Raw genomic sequence first — 19,182 nt, forward strand, 5'->3', positions numbered from 1 at the left:
AATTTTAAGTTTCAATTTGAAACCGCCTAAATCTACCTATGACAACCCATGCTTTGCAAATTTTAGGGGGCGCACTCCCCCACCAGAATACGCCTCCGAGTAACCATGTTGATTTTTATGAATGGGGTCGGGGCTAGGATCACATTTGAAATAGAAAGGCAGGACAATGATATATGATTTTATATAAATACAAAGATGCAATAGGCGAAAAAAAAAGGTTCTGGTTTGAATATTACATAAAAAGACCCAGGACACAAAATTTGACTATATAGCCCCCTTTTTTCCCCTTACGATTCAAATGGATATAGAAATGTATCATTATTTACCTGGGAGGGGGAACTGGTCATTTCGAAATCATATAAAGTTTTCTTGACCCCCCCCCATGATATTTTCTTATCCCCTTTAAAAACTTTTTTTTTTAAATGTGATACCCCCTCTATTAAACATGCGTATGGTGTTTTCATATACATGTAACAACTCTTACATTATGCCAGAGCTTTCCGAAACTACGCAGAGTTTTTGTATCGCGCTAGAATTCTAACAAATAAACTTCTGGAACAGGGTTGTGTTGCTACAAGATTGAAGTCATCCCTACAGAAGTTTTATGTTATGGTCGTCATCATGAAATCGTGGATAGCTATGGTGTATCCATCTGCGCCATGAAAACTGAATTGTTCAACGTGTCATGGTTTTCCTTTCCTCTTTCGTCTACCCCGGACTTAACTTTTTATGGGCAACTCGGCGGGTGTATTTAGACAAGCAGAGGACGCCTACCCTACTGGCGCACCTGGTCCATGCTCCAAGTTTATAGTGGAGTCATAGTTGCTCATTTGCTTTTGTTAATTTGTATATTTGATTTTAACAAAATTTCATGTTCTTTGTACGTCTGTTTTCCGTGTCTGGCCTTTGTCCCTGGATAACATTCTTCTTATTACCGTTATAACCGAAGTTCCCTTCACTACTCTTTGAAGCAAAAGCAGTTGAGATGTTAAAGAATTCTTACAATAAAAAATTCAAGTCTTCAATTCCAAAACTTGATGCTTTGGAAAAGTCTTATCAAAATCAAGCAGAATCAGACACAGCTCTTGAGATTCAAGATATTGGTAAGGAAATTGAATCGTCAGCAGATAAGTCGGACCAATTTGATTTAATAACTGTAAATGTTTTAGGTCCTGATGGTTATGTTGATGTGTGAACTTGATTTTACCAGAGATCATGCATGTGACAATGAAATAAAATGTTTAATGGTGGTAAAATATGTTTTAATTTGACTGGTGTAATGCTCTGCTTAACTAAAAATTTGGATCCCCTTGAAATCCATGTGCAAAAAAATGACCGCCCCCCTCTTTGAAGTTATAAAAAAACTGAACCCCCTTTTCCACTTACAGAAAAAAATGACCCCCTGGATATATGTACTTGCTTTGTTTAAATTTTCAAATAAATGTCTACGGTTTGAATATTATTTGTAAGAGTAATCAAGGGAACCAAGGTAATAGCGGTAATCAAAAGAATGTAATCCAGGGACAAAGACCAGACACGGAAAACAGACATACACAACAAAGAACATTAAGTAACTAAAATCATACATACAAAGTAACAAAAGTAAATGAGCAACTCGGACTCCGCTAAAAACTGGGAGCATGGACCAGGTGCACCGGTAGGGTAAGCGTCCTCTGCTTTTCTAGAAACACCCGCCGAGTTGCTCATAAAAAGTCAAGTCCGGGGTAGACAAACGAGTAAAGGAAAACTATGACCCGTTGAATAAATCAGTTTTCATGTAAATTATTATATAAAGGATGCCGAATCTACAGGTTTAACCTAAAACAAAAGCTGTTATGCACGTGGCTAATTACAATATTCGTTTATATTTCGGCTAAGTTTACAGCCAATGAAATGAACATCTCGTTAGCGAGAACACAGCGTTACTTTATATATTTATCGGGCATTTTTAAAGAACCCAAAGCTTTTCCGAGAGGAAATAATCGCCATTTTCTTGCGGCATATTTCTCTGTTTCCTTCCCCTTTTCCTATGATATCCCCTGCTGATTGTAGAGACAAACACGCATTGATTTGGGACCATCTAAAAGTAAGCTGAAAATGACACTGGTTTACAAATGAATTAAAATACACCACAAAGTCAAGTCGATATTTTTTTTTGTCCACGAACGTGTATAAGCTGTAAGTGTAACACAGTTTTGAATAAAGTCAAAATTTCGTCTGACATTGCCATCGTAAACATATTTTATTTGGATATTGATACTTCAGGTTTGGTTCAGAATAAGTATGTCGTCCTAGGAGGCTAATTTTTATTTTGCTTGGTCGCCTCCGTGGGTAAGAACATCTGACAACTCCGCTTTTAGTTTGGCCAGTGTTATGCCTAGGGCTAGGCCTTGGTTTTGTATATTTTACCCTTGAAATTATAAAATGAGTCCTAGACTACCTCACTTGTACTACTGCACATACAACTGCGAAAAGCTCGCCTATATCTCACTAGTAAGATCAATGATGGAATACGGAGCTATCATGTGGTACCTATTTACCATTCCGCACATAAGCAAATTAGAGCAAGTGCAGACAAGCAGCCAGACTCATCACAAGTGACTATTATTCTAGAGATGAAGGGAGTTTCACAAACATGCTTGCCAGACTCCCAACTAGAAGATCTTGAAGGTAATGTCGACGCACAAGCCAAAGACATAATTGTACAAGGTGGTTGAGGGACTGGTTCTTGCCATCAAAGCAGTGGATTATTTGAAACCGGTCTCGTAAGATCTACAGTGATGATTCTTCTATATGTTTTAGTGCTGCTTAGGGGCCTCATAATCCATTAGCAGTCCCAAAAATTGGGTGTAACAATCGAAATTCCCAAAGCTGGGGACACAAATTTAAAAGTTGCTTTTTCTGCAAAAAAACCCAATGCTGACTCTTATATTATCTAGTCTGTTATCACTGAAGCATTTTAAAACAGGACTTCAAAACAGCAAATTGTAAGCTTTTATTAACAACAATTAAACTAACATGGACAAGGTCTGGTGACCGCAATTAGATAATTTTGAGTAGATACAAATAGATAAGATTAGATAAGAACAGTAATATATAAGTTTGATTTTAATTTAGTTGATCACAAAAGTTATCATTTGTTTAATCTTTCAAAGTGTTGCGGGGTATTTTGTTGCATTAAGAAAAATGTCGTCCTGTATATTTGTTATTCTGAAAATAAAATAAAATTACAATAGTGAGCTTAACATTTCTCGTATTGAACTATTAAATAATTCCGAACATTTTTTGTATTTATAATTGACTAATCTGAAAATACAGGGCACTGTTGCAAAACAGTCCACTCTGTTCCACGCATGCCCATACAATGTAATGACTACAGGCAGTTAGTAAAAAGGTGATATTTTTCATGCAAGAGTGCATTCAAATTAAGGTGCATTTGACTTTTAAATTTGGTCCGTCAGTTAATATGAACTGATGATGTAATGAATGATTAATGAATGAAATGTCTTGGATAAAATGTATATCAAATTTTATCAAAATCAATAGTTTTAATTTAATAAAACCAAAAATACGGAAAGCTAAATGGACCTTCCCGTAACAAAAGTCTTACCAATATTTTTCTTTGATAGCTCGAAAAAGCACACCTGACTTCATGTGAACATGATGTTACAGGGCGTAATGATCTCGTATAAGCAGATCTCCCATCTTCTTTAGGTTATGATAAACTTTATTTTGAAAAAAGATAAAATGATATGTACTTAATAAATGAGTTAGCTGGTTTTGTGACATAACAGGGATGTAATGCAGTTCCTGGAGCTTGACTACAGTGGATTCCACCCAATTGCATATCTGTTCTGTTAATTGCATAAAAACTCAAAGAACAAAAACATTTCCCATCTTATTCATGTGAAAAAAATCCTCATATTTGCATAGCACAAGGTCTAAAATGAGAAAAATTCTTCTTAACTGCATATGTATATTTCAAAATTTACTAAAATTTATCTAAATGGGTAAAACAACCAAACATTGTCAGTGAAATACTCAGTTTTCTTTAGAATTTTTTTACAACAATATTTTCTCTTTTTTTTCACAAGACACTAAAGCAGGAATCTAATTAGCTATGAGTAAAGAATATACCCAACTTAAACATTGAAAATAGCAGGTGCATTCCCTTGAAATGACAATTTCTGTTAATGGCATATTACTGTTGATTGCATTTTTTTTTTCAACGATCAAATTCGGCTAATTGACCTCATGTTAAGTCGGTCTGTCTTTTTCCTTAAATACACTTAAATATACTCAAATACACTCAAATCAATATGGAAATGCCTGGAAATGCTGTTTAAACGGCAGTTAAATAGATGTTCAGGGCAAAGTAATCATAAACATCAGACATTTTTCTTTCAAATAAAATATCAGTTATGCTGGACATTGAAATCCAGTACAGAAATTCGTGTCATATCCTTCATTGTATCTATGTTTTACAACTTTGCAAGATCAAAGCATAAGCCATAAATATTAGGATATTTATGATTAATTTGCCCTGAACATCTATTTAACTGCCGTTTCAATAGTATTTCAAGACATTTACATGTTAATTTGAGTGTATTTGAGTAAAAAGACAGACCCATGTTAAGTTATTCAGTGGTGGACTGTGGGAGGTAAAATCGTCGAAGCACCTCCCTTTTTCCGAGGAGCCCTGTCTGGTGCCCTTCCTTTTCAAAGTGTCCGGATCCGCCCCTGTAATCATATTACATATTGTAGATTTCTGCAATTAAATTGAGGATGTTCACAAGACCCCTGGACTCCCCTGTTGTATTTTTCATGGGTTTCCAATTAATTTTTGAGGTCCGGGTGTAGGGTGGGCTTGGGTCCTCGTGAACTCTGCTGATAAATATTTATCAGTGTTCATGGTGTTTGCATAGATCATTGAGATAAATTTCACTGTGATGGGTGAATTTCACACCCAGGTCATTCATTCTCTGTACGCATTAATAACTAGAATATGTATATGATGTCCTAGATGGGTGGGTGGAACACTTTTTATATTTCGCTAAGAAAAAATCTGACTGACGTGTTGTTTCACTGACTAATATGGTTTGAAACTCGAGCTTTAGTGTACTATACAAGGACAAAACAAGGACAGATTCTGTATGCAAAACTTTACATGAACAGCAGCTCCCTTAACAAGCATCTGTTCCTACAAAATCTTGTAGACTTGACACTGTTCATGTGGTCACTAGCTTAAATAAACTTTATTACTTTATCAATGTAAACTTGGTATTGTATTGGTCAGATATTCTAACATTGGATGAAAATATTCTTGCATTTAAATTTGTTCAAAAATACATTGTTCTAAGCAAACACTTGTTGAAGTGCTATTCAATATACTTCAGTCATTCTTTCCAACACGATTGTACTTTTTTTCATTTAATTTCTTTCCATTTTCAATATCTATATTTTATGACATAATAGTACATATACATGATGTTTCTTATTTTCTAAGCATGTTTATATGTATATTTTTTTAGTATTGATAAGAAGATGGATTAATTAAGTACAATGCTTGTCTCTGAATCCTATTTTGTACATATGTTTGATATTTGTAAATAAAAATATGTTCAAGCTAAAACCTAAGCTGTGGGATTTCATTCCTAGCTTAGATTATAAAAATGTTTGTTTCAAATAAAACCCCTGCTATAATTGATGCCTGTTTGAATTTTTATTCCTGCATGTCAGTCAAATCTGAAAACAATAAAGTTCATGACAGGATTATTTCTTTATTTTCTATTTGTAGAATGAGTATATGGAGGAAGATAAGAACCAACTGGTTCCCCTCCTCAATTGTACTTGCTCTTTTGTTGTGCTGGTACCTCTTACACCTTGTACATAATACACCTGGAGTGCAGCCACAAGAAGATCATGACCCTTTTAAGGACATGGTAAGATTACATAAGTTACAAGATGCATGATTGCTACACTACTGTAGTCATCTCTCGAAAGACCACTCTATTTCTGACATGACAGTGGTCTTACAAAAGGGGTAGTCTTTTAAAAGGAATTGAACCATAAATTAGAATGGCTGAAAGCTCTTATGCACAATGTACACACATTCTAAAGCATGTATAAGTCTTTAACAGTGGAATTCTCTGTACTTTTTGGCTAATTTGATTTGAAACACTTACTGGAAAAAATTTTCCAAATTTCTGGTGTGGTTGGGGACCAAAAAGAAATCCTCCAGTTGGAGTTTCAGGAGGGGATGTGCTCCTGACAGGATAATCTGGAGGCCTTACAGCTTTGCCAAATAGCATAAAGAAATATTTAATTGCTATATTTTATGGATTTAGCAAGTTTTTTTAACCCTACCATTTAGTATGGATTAAAACAAAAATTTAAAGCCAATTTGCAGGATTTTTCTTCGCTCTCTTCATGCTAATCATGAACCAGTCTCCTTGACCCTTTTTTAAAGGCTCTTACCCAGTTAATACTTCCACTTAGTTCGAGTGTTTTTGAACTGAATTTGAAAGATCTAGAACTTTTTTGAATTTTCTGCTGGAATCTTATATTAAATTTTAGCTAGTTGAAATTCATGTTATTGTTGAGAATTAAAATTTTTTTCAGCCTCAAGACTTTCCTGCGATATTTGGAAGATCCCCAAATTTACGAATCATTGTTTTGACATATAATCGACCTGCATCACTAAAACGACTTTTAAAATCAATAGCATTAGCAGATTATAAAGGGGACAGAATCTCCTTGGATATTTGGGTGGACAGATCTCCCAGTGGCGAAATTCATAATGAGACATATCAGATGGCAAGGGAATTTGTGTTCAAAGCTGGAGACAAAAATGTTTATGCACATGGTGAGCATTTTGGTGTATTAAAACAGTGGATTAGAACTTGGAAATTTTTGGCAAACCCACGGGAAATCGCTGTGTTTCTAGAAGATGACCTGACAGTGTCGCCTCAGTTCTATAGGTGGTTGAAGGTAGCCCATGAAACATATGAAGATGATGATATCATTGGAGGCTTCTCTCTCCAAGGGGCCCAAGCCATTCACTCTGGGCCTCAAACTCTTGAGAATATAAATGTGTCTTCTGAATACTTAACTTATTTGTACCCTATGGCTGGAACTTGGGGTTTTTCACCAAAATTTCGGCAATGGCACAAGTTTATATTATGGTACAACAAAATGACAGATGATGTATCATTTTCTCCCAACATTCCTGACAACATTGCCTCAGTTTGGTATTCTAAGGCAAGGAAGAAGGGCACACCAGACAACATGTGGTCTATCTGGTATAGTTTTTACAATCTGAAGTACAAACAGTATGTTGTCTATCCAAATATACAACCAAAATTCAAAGGTTTTACAGTCAACTGGAAAGAGAATGGTATGAATGCCCATGGACATGCACTTCAGCCTGCTACTGGTACCCTTGTCACAGAATGGTCTTCTAGATTTGAGACGCTTCCAAAGCTCCCTCCTTTTGTTTCTACAAATGGCTCAGTCACTGTTGATCTTAAAAGGAAGATTCCACCTAGAGGCCCAATTTCACTTGATTTTCCCACTGAATTTAAGGAATTTTGATTTTAATTTTTTTGAGAACTTAAAAAAAATTATGTACGGTTTGCCATGTTTTAATTACATTCTTCATGGTCACGATAGCCTTTTTGGGTAGCAACTTAATCATGTTAATTATATGTGTATATTCACATTCATTTAAATTTTGACAGAAGGGGGTTTTAATGTCATTGACTACCCTGTTGGGTCTTGCACTGACATCCCAATTTGGTGGGCTTTAAATTGATATTATATTTACTAGTATTTAGTTAATTGTTTTAATTATACTTTTGATATAGATTTGTATGAGTTCTTAAAACATGATAGACCAGCGAACATATAAATGAGATTACTTTTGCAATTAAGATTTTCTGCATAATTTGTTTGTTTATGTAAACATTTTTACACATATATCACTGTGTAACATTCAGACAATCATTATTTCACCCAGTCCCACCCTCCAATTAGTTCAGTGAAAAATAAAGGTTATAGGTTCAATGGATAACTCAGTATTGACAGGATTTATTGCCCATTAATCAATACAAAATCTGTGCTCTAAAGTTAAGGCAACTCTTGCTGAAGGACAAATAATTGTCAATAATGTCACTGGTATTGAAAATGGATGGTTTATTTTGTATAGTCCTACATGTATAGGGCTAAGAATGTGTCAAGTAATTTTTACCTTCCTTGTTAACAGTGAAAGCAGTTCTAGTTTTTGAACTCCCTTTGTCTGTCCCTCACACTTAGGGCACATAGAGGTAACTGTATATTGTACATACTCTGTGAAATCTTTTTTGATCAATTGATAAGTTGCATATCATCGTTCAAAATTTGTGGCAAATGATAATAAAACTACATTCCAAATTTTAGCTTTTTCTTTAAAAGATCCACTTTTGGTTCCATTTGATTAAACAGAGGCTATCATGGCCATCTATGCTTAAACAAGATGGATGCCAGAGGCTATCATGGTCATCTAAGCTTTAACAAGATGGATGCCAGAGGCTATCATGGTCATCTAAGCTTTAACAAGATGGATGCCAGAGGCTATCATGGCCATCTAAGCTTTAACAAGATAGGTGCCAGAGGCTATCATGGCCATCTAAGCTTTTAATTGGCCACAAGTTGAACTTTTTATGAAACTACAGGTGCCAATGTTTTGAAACTTGATTTAGGCTCTTCAGAGCCTCTAGTTTTTCTTGGTATGCTATAATGTCTGAATCAATAACTTCAGTAAAGTTGTATGGGTTCAAATTAAATTTTTAATGGGAGGAAATGCATATTTGACTATGATTTAACTAATGTGTAAAAAGTAAAAAGTTTAAAAGAAATTTTTGCATTTAAAATTTCTATTGATTGTTTTGGTTTAATAATTAATTGTGATCGGTGGGTACACAAGTGGGTGGTTTTTTTTTTGTGTGTTCTATTTATAGATGTGCTGTTATTTATCTTGTTATTGAACATACTTACACTACTGTCAACACAAATTTCAATTTCTCCACTCTCCACAGTGGAAATATTTTGAATGGAGTCACAGTGCCTCCACTCTCCACAGTGGAGATATTTTGAGTGGAGTCACAGTGTCACCACTCTCCACAGTGGAGTCACCATTTCAGAAATCGTCTGTAATTAACTTCTCCTGCCATTATACTAAAGTATATTTAATGGTTCTAGCAGTCTAATAACATCTAAGTAATTGACAGAAATAAATTTTAAATATTGAAAATTATTGAATTGGAGCAATTTTATCCCAGTTTTTACTTTGGTTTTACTTTTTTACCTCCACAGTGGAGGATATGAGTGACTCTACTGTGAAGAGTGGAGAAATTAAAATTTTGGTTGACAGTAGTGTAGTTAAAAATATGTGATTATGATATAAGAAATCCATATGTTTATGTTGTCTGTATTCAGTCTATTGAAGTTTTGCTTCTTGTTAAATGTTAAAGGTGCCATAGCTTTAAATGTGTATTATTTTTATTTGGATGGAAATTTGTAGTCATGTATATTAAGGCTTATTATTGCATCTTGATGAAGTCTGTGGGAAGTGTCTACCAGTAATCAACTGTAAGGTATATTTAAGCATGAATGCATTTTAAATCTTTTTATGTACAATTCTTTGTAAGAATCTGGCAATGGGTGGCACATTATAATTCTAAATTTGGTCTTTTTTGCCTCAGATATATTCAAAACATCTAGAAAACAATTGAAAAGCAATTTAAGTTTATCCTGAAGCATCTGTGTTGTGGATATTTTTTTACTGCTTAAATAAAGTGCAGACAGATTTTCCTGCAATTTTTCCATAGTGCATTTCAAACAAGTCAATGGTTATTTCTGGAGGTAATCAGGTATAAATACTTCGTTAATAACTTAATGCACCAAGGTCTCTATTTTTCCTTTATGTGCCATACCTTATACACATTTTGCTGGATTCTTAGATGGAGTAGTACCAGTACTTAAAAACACTTATATAATATTTTAATTCCTAATGGAATATGTGCTGTACTAACAGAGACATTCATGATGGTTTTTGTGATGATAGGAATCACTAATGAACTTGAAATAGAATCTGGAGTTATGTCACTTTATTTGGTTCTGTAAATCAGTTATTTGTATGATGTATTTTGGCATATAATGCTATGACGTTAAGAGCATTAAAGTAATTACTTTGTACCATTTACTACATGTATTTTATGGTTTTAAACATGTAGTTTCATATGTAGATTAATTGATGCAAGTTTATATAATATTCTGAAAATGTCCAGAGAGACAGATGGAATGGATGCAATAAGCCTGTACATACCATACTGTATGAAGTCCAAGTAAATGTTTGCAATAGAACTGTAATATATGTCAGCTTTGTTCAATTTTTAATATGGGGCAGGTGTAAGATATATTTAAAAAAAGCCTTCTTGTTTCTTTTTCTAGACATCTTCATGGTTTTTTGTCACTGTTTGGTGTTTCTTGACATTTTTTTTGCTTAATTATAGTGCTAAAGATAAAGCCAGGAAGGCCTACTCTTATGGAATGTCTGAAACCCCCCAAAAAATTGTCTGAATATAAATAATTATTGTTGACCATATAATTAAGGCTTTTTAGTGAAGAAGATATGAAAATAACAACTTCTGTATGGGTAGCTCCATGAGACGTGACGTCATGTGAGATGGAAATCAGGATTTCCGTACTTCCATACTATCACTTTATTTCACATTAAATGACATTGTTAGGACATTTTTGATAGGACTCAGTGACATACAATGTACTTTTGCGTTTCTCATATATCTTAGTTTTTTTGTTGTTGTTTTTTGCCTGTTGAGTAAACTACTGTGAAAGTACTTTAATTCGTGAATACCAATTTTTGTGGATTACAGAAGAAACACAATTTTGTGGGTTCTTGAATTCATGGTTATTAAGTTTTCAGTGTACACTCAAGTGGAAATCTCTTTTTCGTTGGTAACCAAATTTTGTGGTTTGGCCTACCTACGAAACCCACAAACAGTGATACTTTCACAGTATCACTGGTATTGTATTATGATTTATTTTTTATGATGTTTATAAAACATTCCATTCATTTACATGTACTAGTAATTTTATTGTATTAAAATGTGTTGTTTGCAAAGAGAAAAACTATGTTTTAGCTTTAATACTTATTAAAACCCCTCAATATGAGAAACTTAATTAATGTGCCATATACATGTAACTGTAAATGAAGGTAATATTGCATGCATTCATTAAAGGCAATTTTACCATTTTTTTTACTTTAAGGTATTGCATCCAGTCAAAATACTTCTTACTTCTGTTATGGGGCTTGAACAGTAATTCTATGTCAGTAACAAATACATTGAACAATGAAGTATTATATATTGTAGTTACATCACATAAAGAACTGTTATACACAATGATACATACACATGAATATGTATGGTGTATATCAAATCTGTCCCAGAAAACTTAGTCAAATCAGATAAGATATTGCAAAATAAGTGAAATAGGTGCTTTCTTCGACAATAAAACTTATTTTTCCAGTTTCAGTACATTTCTTTGCAGGAAACTTTGTGACGTCATTTTAACACATAATTGTTGAAACTGTTCATATATCATTTTTGACTGTGTTCAGTCATCTTTTTATCACAAAAATATGCCAGCAAGTCTTTTCAGTGGATAAGCTAAAATTTTCAGTAAATAGCAGGGCCAGAAACTGGTATAAATTAATATACCCCTTCATCTACACCCAACCTTGAGTGGCACAGAAAACTGCCAGTATTCTAAAGTATGTTATGTTTGTTTTAATACATTTCTAACCTGTGTAATCAAAACATCTGTCTAAAATGAGCAAAACCATCAGTCTTGGTTTAGACAGTTTCACTGTATACAGAAGCCATACATACATTTTTTATATACAAGTTATTAAAAGTTTTATATATTTGTTTATTGTATAAATATATCATATAGTTCTTTGTCTTTTTATAAATTATATATAAATTTGTGGTATGGGGTATAATTAGTGTTTTATTGTCAACTATTTGTTTAATCCCACCATCAGTCATTGGTTATAATTGTAGCAGGGCTTTCAGAAGTTCAGAAAGTAGTCTGTCATAATTAACAAAGTAATCAGTTCCCTCTCCTTATACTTCAATGCAAAATTGTATAAAGTATTTGTTAAACATGTAAAAGTGCTTCTTAAGCTGAGCATTATGTAGTAAAGTTTGCTGTTGTCTTATAAATAAGTAATTCTGTCCAGTAAATTTTCAAGAGCTAAAACATGGGTAACCATCTTTAAAATTACTTGAAATTTGTTAACGGAACTTTAGCATGTATTTTTAATACTTTGTGACTAAATTTGTTCAGATTGCACTTTATCACCCTATTTATTGGAATGCTTTAACACATTATGATACTGTAAATATATATGGTGGGCAATGAATGCCCTATGGACATACCTTTGTTAGGATTTTTTCTTTAGAAAACAGAATGGTTGTATTTTTTACTGTTTGGTTGTGATTTTATTACATGTATATACATTTGTTTATGTAATTAAATTATACAGTAGAAAGTTTTTAGAGAACTATTTTCATCATTTAAGAAATGACATATTTTTTTTGGTGGTCGTGGTTGTGGTGCACACTCTGCATAGCAGGTAATCTTAAGTGAGCACCACAGGTATTGAGGTTATTTCAAAAAGACTGAAAAAAAGACTAACATTCCTTATAATTTTATTTTAGTATTAAATCTAAGTATATCATCAAAAAGGTTGATGACGTTACAGTCACAATACAAAATTTGGTCCATGACATGATGGACAAAATTTTTATACAACCAATCAGAAGGCTTGTTACTTCTGAAATTAAGGATGTAGACCTAGGGTAAGGGACACAACTCTTAAAAATCATTGGAACGTTTGTATTCAGCACTTTACATCAAATTTATGTAAGCTTCTAATAAACTTGGATTCATTTTATTCTGCTTCAAACGGAATTAAACCAATCCAAGTTACTTTGATGTTCACTTGAGATCAATGTCATATACTGAATGCAATTGTTCCAATGATTTGTAAGAGCTGTGCCCTTACCTTTGGCCTACCTCCTTAACAAAAAGCCATGTAGGGTGAAATTTGGGATTTTAATCTCTGATCAAAACATTTCTGGTTTGTGTTGATGATAAGGATTAGTTGTTGAACTTTGTACCTTTACATTTGTAACTGTTTTTTATTACTTTTATTCAACATTCCTTTATTTTTCAATAGCAAAATAAGGCCATTTAAAGTTAACTTTTTGGTTCTCAGGTCCGTCTTATCTCTCTCAAAGCTGCCTTTTAAGAGTTGTGTCCCTTGTTATTGCCAAATTCTCTATTAAAAAACACAGTAGTGCATCCTCATCAATTTTGGCTATGAACGCACAATAGAATCGTTTGTTTATCATGCATTATGTGATTGTGTAGTATGTGTTTAGTTACCATGCTTGCGAGAAACCTAAACGTCACAAGACGTGTGTACGTTGTTTATTCTGATAACAGCTGTTGACACACATGAAAAGTTGCACTATAATACGTTCTCATATCTTTAAATATATGTTTTGTGCTTTCAAAAATATGAAATAATACGTTTTCAAAAATCATTTGAAAACCATTCTCTTTTCATATGTGAAATCCTATTGAAAGCCTATTTATACCATATGATTTTTATTTGATTGTTTTTCATGAGTTACTTTGCTAGTCAAAATTTTTCTTATGACTTTCAGGTGTTTTCAAAAAACGAAAAACATTTGTTGCAATTTTTTTTGTGTACAATGGTATAAAGATTGACAGATTAGTCACAACATAAAATATTTAGAAATAAAATAAGTGAAGTAGAAAGAAATAACAAAAGTTGTAAATAAGGAATATATTGTGTATACATATTAGAGAGCATTCACTTTTTTGTTGATTACCGAATTTATTGTGTTTAATTCATAAGTTATCTAAATTATTTGGTATTACAATTAATAAGATATTTTCTATTTACATACTCTCCTTTCATTGCCAAAGTGTAGAGAGTGAAGGCACTCATCAGTTTTTTTTGTTTTTTTGGGTTTTTTTTTTTTTTTTTGGAGGGGGGGGGCCCAATAAAAATGGAAGAAGAAATGCCTCACTCCCTCATTGCTTTATATATATATATATATATATATATAAAACAATATGGCTTGAGATACAAGAATTTAACTTTGAATTGCCTAACTTTTTTGATACTCATTTTGACATGCTGATATTGCTATGTTTTGTCAGTTTTATATGCACTATTTATATTTTTATATCTGTTTAATTACTTGTCTTTTGATAAGAAATTAATTGGTTGTGATTTTTTTATGGTCTTTGGGGATATCACTAGTGACTAGTAGGGAGCCATAGCTCACAGATTTCTTGTTCTGCATTAATTTTTATTTCTGCTTCGCATTCCATGATAAAAAGAGGTCATTTCCATAAAATTGACTACTGGTAAACTCTTGAGTAACTCTTATTTTTAAGTATTATGAGAGAATCTGGCCAGGTCCTATTTCTATCAAACCCAGTATCATGAAATCCTACAATTTGTTCTGAAATCCTTTTATCCTGTTATTGTATGGCTCTTTATTTTTAATTTTCATTTGTAAACTGATGAGTCCACACTGGGTTACCTTTTTCTTTGTCTTTATTGATTAAATGATTAATCTGTGATTAAATGATTAATCTGTGATTAAAACAAACATATCATTTTCTATACATAGTGAATACATGCCAAATCATATCTCATGAATATGTTCATACTTTTCCTTAAATTATGAATTCAAGTCCTTTTTGTATATTTTTATAGTTTTTTTTTCTAATAAATTTTCCTTTTAAGTGTCACACAGTCAAAGTGAATTTATACTTGAACATTTCAGCTATTTTTGTAACAAATCCTTTAGATGTAACCCAGAATTTAGTGTTTTGTATTATGATTTTTCTATGTTTTTCTATAGCGGTAAAAGAATGACATATCAATGTTCTGTATAGGTTGTTTTTTAAAGTTACTGCTTTAGTATATATTTTAATAAATGACTGTCTCGAATATTCTGATTTATTTTATGTACCCCTTTAACTGTAAGCCGCCACTGAAAGCGACATGCAACTGAAACATGTGCAAAACAAAAGGTTGCACACAGTGTCATGACGAAACACTCTATTTACTTTGACATTTATCAAGATTATAAACAAGAAGTTGTACCAGGTACTACAGACTACAAATAATGACTACTCTTACACCAAAATATAAACCCCAAAAGAAAAGTCCCGATTTGTTCGAAGTTACAAGATGATTCCTTTTTGGATTATTGTGCATGAAAGGCGGAAAAGACAGCTTTTTTTTTTTTTTATTAAAACCACTTCAGATAGGTGTGGAAATATTTAATTGATTGATTGATCGAAGTATAACATTTTTGGCAGCTGTATTATGCATTTTCAACAGTTGAAACTTTTATATTGTAAATTTTTAACTAAAATGAAACCAGAAAAATATTGAAAACTATGGCCGAAAAGTACTGTGGTCGATATGTTCTTTGGCCAAGATGACTAGAAAGCAAAAAAAGCTCTGAGCAATGTCCTCCCTGTGTAACGGAAGGAAGGACGGAAAGACCCCCCTATCACTATATATTAAGGTTACAGACCACCAATGCAACCAATGAGCATTTGGAACTTTCGCAGAAATTATCCCCTCTTCCTCATAGTGCTGTGAAAAAAGTTAAAAAAATAGCCCTTGTATATGTCTGTTTACTAAAAATAAAATTGGGGGTGTAAATCCTTACCATATTCCAACATTACCCCTTTCAGCGTGTACAAAATATAGAATCTATCACTTTGGTCATTTGATGTAGGCATTTAAAATAAACAAAAACAACACATTTCAAACTTTTGTTAGCTAGTGTCTGCTGTAAGTAGTAAACCGACGAATTTTGTTGGCAGAGCCCAGCCTTCGGGATATAACTCGGCCAGAGTATGCCCTTTAAAAAAAACATGGCCGTCGTTACTAAAAATATAACATAGGGGTCAGACAGCAGTTCTTATACGCCCGTCTAAGACGGGACGTATTATGGTATACCGTTGTCCGTCCATTGTCAACACATCGGACAATAACTTGGAAACACTTTCACCAATTTTTATGAAACTTTGTTGGTTCATATCTACCGACGTAAGCCCCTTTCATTTTTTTTTCGTTTCCGTGTTATATTTTTTTATATTTAAAAAAGGGGATTTTCAAGTTTTCGAACAATAACCCAAAAACACTTTCACGAACTTTTATGAAACTTTGGTGATCTGTTCATTACTATTGAAGTAAGCTCCCTTCCAATTTGTATAAATATTTACTTTTACTTTTTCGTGTTTTGAAGTTTTACTTATAAAAAGGCAGAAACGGCCAAGGAAATATCGTTGGAAATGGACAATTTTTTATGATAGTGACAAATTTTTTGTGCATTTTTTATTTACTTTTTTGGTGGGCTTGGGGTGGGGGAGGGTATTTGACAGAGCTCGCGGTATTTCTAGTTGATCATGTAACTTCATAAAAGGATAAGGACAAGTTAAAAGAGCAACAGGCGTTTCATGCACTTAAAGCGCAGCTCTTTATTTGCATATATCTCCAAAATCGTTAGGTTTAACCAAATGCTGACATGCGGTAAAAGTGTTCACTATGATGAGATCTATCTTTGATGTAGTTTTGGTGAAGATCAGTTGACCCATGTTGGGAGTTACTGCTCTTTTTGACGTTTTTTGCTGTTTTGTGATGTTATTACTTTCAAAAATCTTCTGCTCAAATTTACTATACATAATTCAAAGTTGGTATTATTGTTTTTTTAGGGTATCCTGCACAAAATGACGGTTTGGATTTTTGATGAATGAAAGAACATGACCACTGTTACTAAAATAGAACAAAGGGGTGGAAATACAGTTTTTTGCAAATAACTCAAAAACCGTCGAATTTAGCCAAATTCTAATGGGGAATAATATTGTTCACCATCAGTATACGGACCTTTGACAAAATTTTCAAAATGATTTATTGCTTGTTGTAGGATTTATGGCCACTGAAACAGATTTTTGTTGTTGTTTTAATGTGTACAACTCGCTGAAACAAATCGCAACAAAATTTTATTAAGTTGGCATAATTTTTTAGGGTTCCTCCACAAACTGATCATTTAAAATCCTTCATCAGTCAAAATAAATATAACCGTCATAACTAAAAATAGAACATAAGGGTTTTTTTTTTTTTTTTTTGCTTTTTTCCCTCAACCTCATGGTCTCCTGGTATGAATGGTGATGATGAAAATTTTGGATAGCCGTTGTTTAACTTCATTTTGTGTTCTTTTTTTCAGCAAATCTATACTGCCCCCTCAGACCTGGTCGAATAACAGGTCATAGGAGACTCCTGCCCAAATTTTTTCCAGAGGTTCTGAAAACACTTTGAAGGCTTTTCCAGCATTTTACAGTGGTGCGAGTGCCTAGTATGTGCTCTTTTTCAGTAATTTTTTGTCAAACATGGTAACAAAGCATGATGCCTTCACTTAGTTAATAGGGTATGGTTTGTCAGGTGAGCGTTTCAGGCTCTTCGAGAGCCTTTTGTTTGTCTTCCACTTTCAAATAAAAGTTTTCCTTTTTCACCACTTTTACTTTAATTCAATCTTACTTAGGTTTTTATCAGTTGAAGCAATTACTTTTCAAATATAAGTTATTTGTAAACAAAAAAAATGTTCCGCGTAAAAAAATAATATAAAAACACAAACTTTCATGGTACTGATAAGATGATAGAGGTCAATTATTTAATGGAATCGTTGTTACATTGTATTTCAATTTAAATAAATCAGCATATTTATTTCGAAAGAAAAATAGTTTATTTGGTTAATTTAATTCTTGCCATTAATAATATGGAATTAAGAGTAATCAAAGGAACCAAGATTCTAGCGGAAATCAGAAGATTGTAGTCCATGCATGCAGGGACAATTAAGGACCAGACAGGGAAAACAGACACACATAACAAAGAACATAATATAACTAAAAAACATATAAAAAGTTAAAAAAAGTAAATGAGCAACTTGGTCTCCACTAAAATTGAAGCATGGAACAAGTGTATCGGTGGGGTAAGCGTCCTCTTAACAACCGCCGAGTTGCTCATAAAAAGTAAAGTCCAGGGTAGACGAAAGAGGAATGGAAAACTATGACACGTTGAACTAAGAAGTTTTCATGGTGCAGATGGATAGTTCGTAATGATCCACGAGTTCATGATGACGACCAAAACATTTCTCTAGTGATTACTTCAATCGTGCAGCAACATAACCCTGTTCCAGAAACCTTATTGTAAGAGGTCTAGCGCGATACAAAAAGTCTGCGTAATAACGGCAATCTCTGGCTTAACTTGTGAGTTGTGATATGAAAACACAATACGCAGGTGCTGAAAGGATATTGCCACAGATAAAAGGAAATTTGACAATACGCGATTTTTTTTGTTTTGTTTTGTTTTGTTTTTGTTTTTGTATTGTTCGGTCAATAGTTTTCATTTACCATCGATCTCTAAGTGTAGGCAAGGAGTTAAATATAGTTTACTATAAAGATCCTTGGTCAAGATGTGAAGTTGACTTCACAGTGTTTGGGGTAGGCTTATCTCAAATACTTTGGGGTAGATGCGATGAATAAAATCCCCGAAACTAGGATTGTTTAATGATAAAATACGTCATAAGATATATATCGTAATTTGAGATTAAAATATCTGGATAATCGATGAACTTGTTAATTTAGAAAATCCTGCGTTTAAAGGGGCTAACTGTTTGCATTTGAAATACATGTAACGGGGTATGCTAATGGGACTTCATTTCATAATGGTACTGAGTTGATTTAAATTAAACTACACGTACAGACTCGCTACAAAATATAAATACAGTGTAGTCAGGTAGTTGCAAAACGACTGAACTACCATTCTCAATACATGACATTGAAACCTGTCGAACTTGAGTGCAGATGGTCGATCCGACTCTCTTCCTTTAAATAGTTCTAAAGTCGGTGGTAATACAGACTTACAAGAAACCTTATGCTTGTCGCAAAATGTATGTCGTAATTCACTTAACTGTCGTTTAAAGCACAAGCTAGAAA

At 33.2% G+C, this 19,182-nt stretch overlaps 1 protein-coding gene across 2 annotated transcripts; it reads left to right on the forward strand.

The window, feature by feature from the left end:
* Positions 1–1,900: 1,900 nt before the first annotated feature.
* Positions 1,901–15,121, forward strand: LOC148597434 (uncharacterized). 2 transcript variants are annotated; one of them, XM_088562724.1, is made up of 3 exons: positions 1,901–2,086; positions 5,798–5,942; positions 6,622–15,121. In XM_088562724.1, the coding sequence occupies exons 2-3, from the start codon at positions 5,799–5,801 to the stop codon at positions 7,591–7,593; spliced, it is 1,116 nt and encodes a 371-aa protein (XP_088418850.1). In that variant the 5' UTR covers positions 1,901–2,086; position 5,798; the 3' UTR covers positions 7,594–15,121. The 2 variants fall into 2 exon arrangements, with proteins under 2 accessions (XP_088418850.1, XP_088418851.1); XM_088562725.1 differs by having other exon boundaries at positions 2,042–2,178.
* Positions 15,122–19,182: the final 4,061 nt, after the last annotated feature.

The sequence above is a fragment of the Perna viridis genome, chromosome 15 (genome assembly GCF_037379345.1).
Source record: "Perna viridis isolate PV_CMFRI_1.1 ecotype Kerala chromosome 15, ASM3737934v1, whole genome shotgun sequence".
NCBI lineage: Eukaryota > Metazoa > Mollusca > Bivalvia > Mytilida > Mytilidae > Perna > Perna viridis.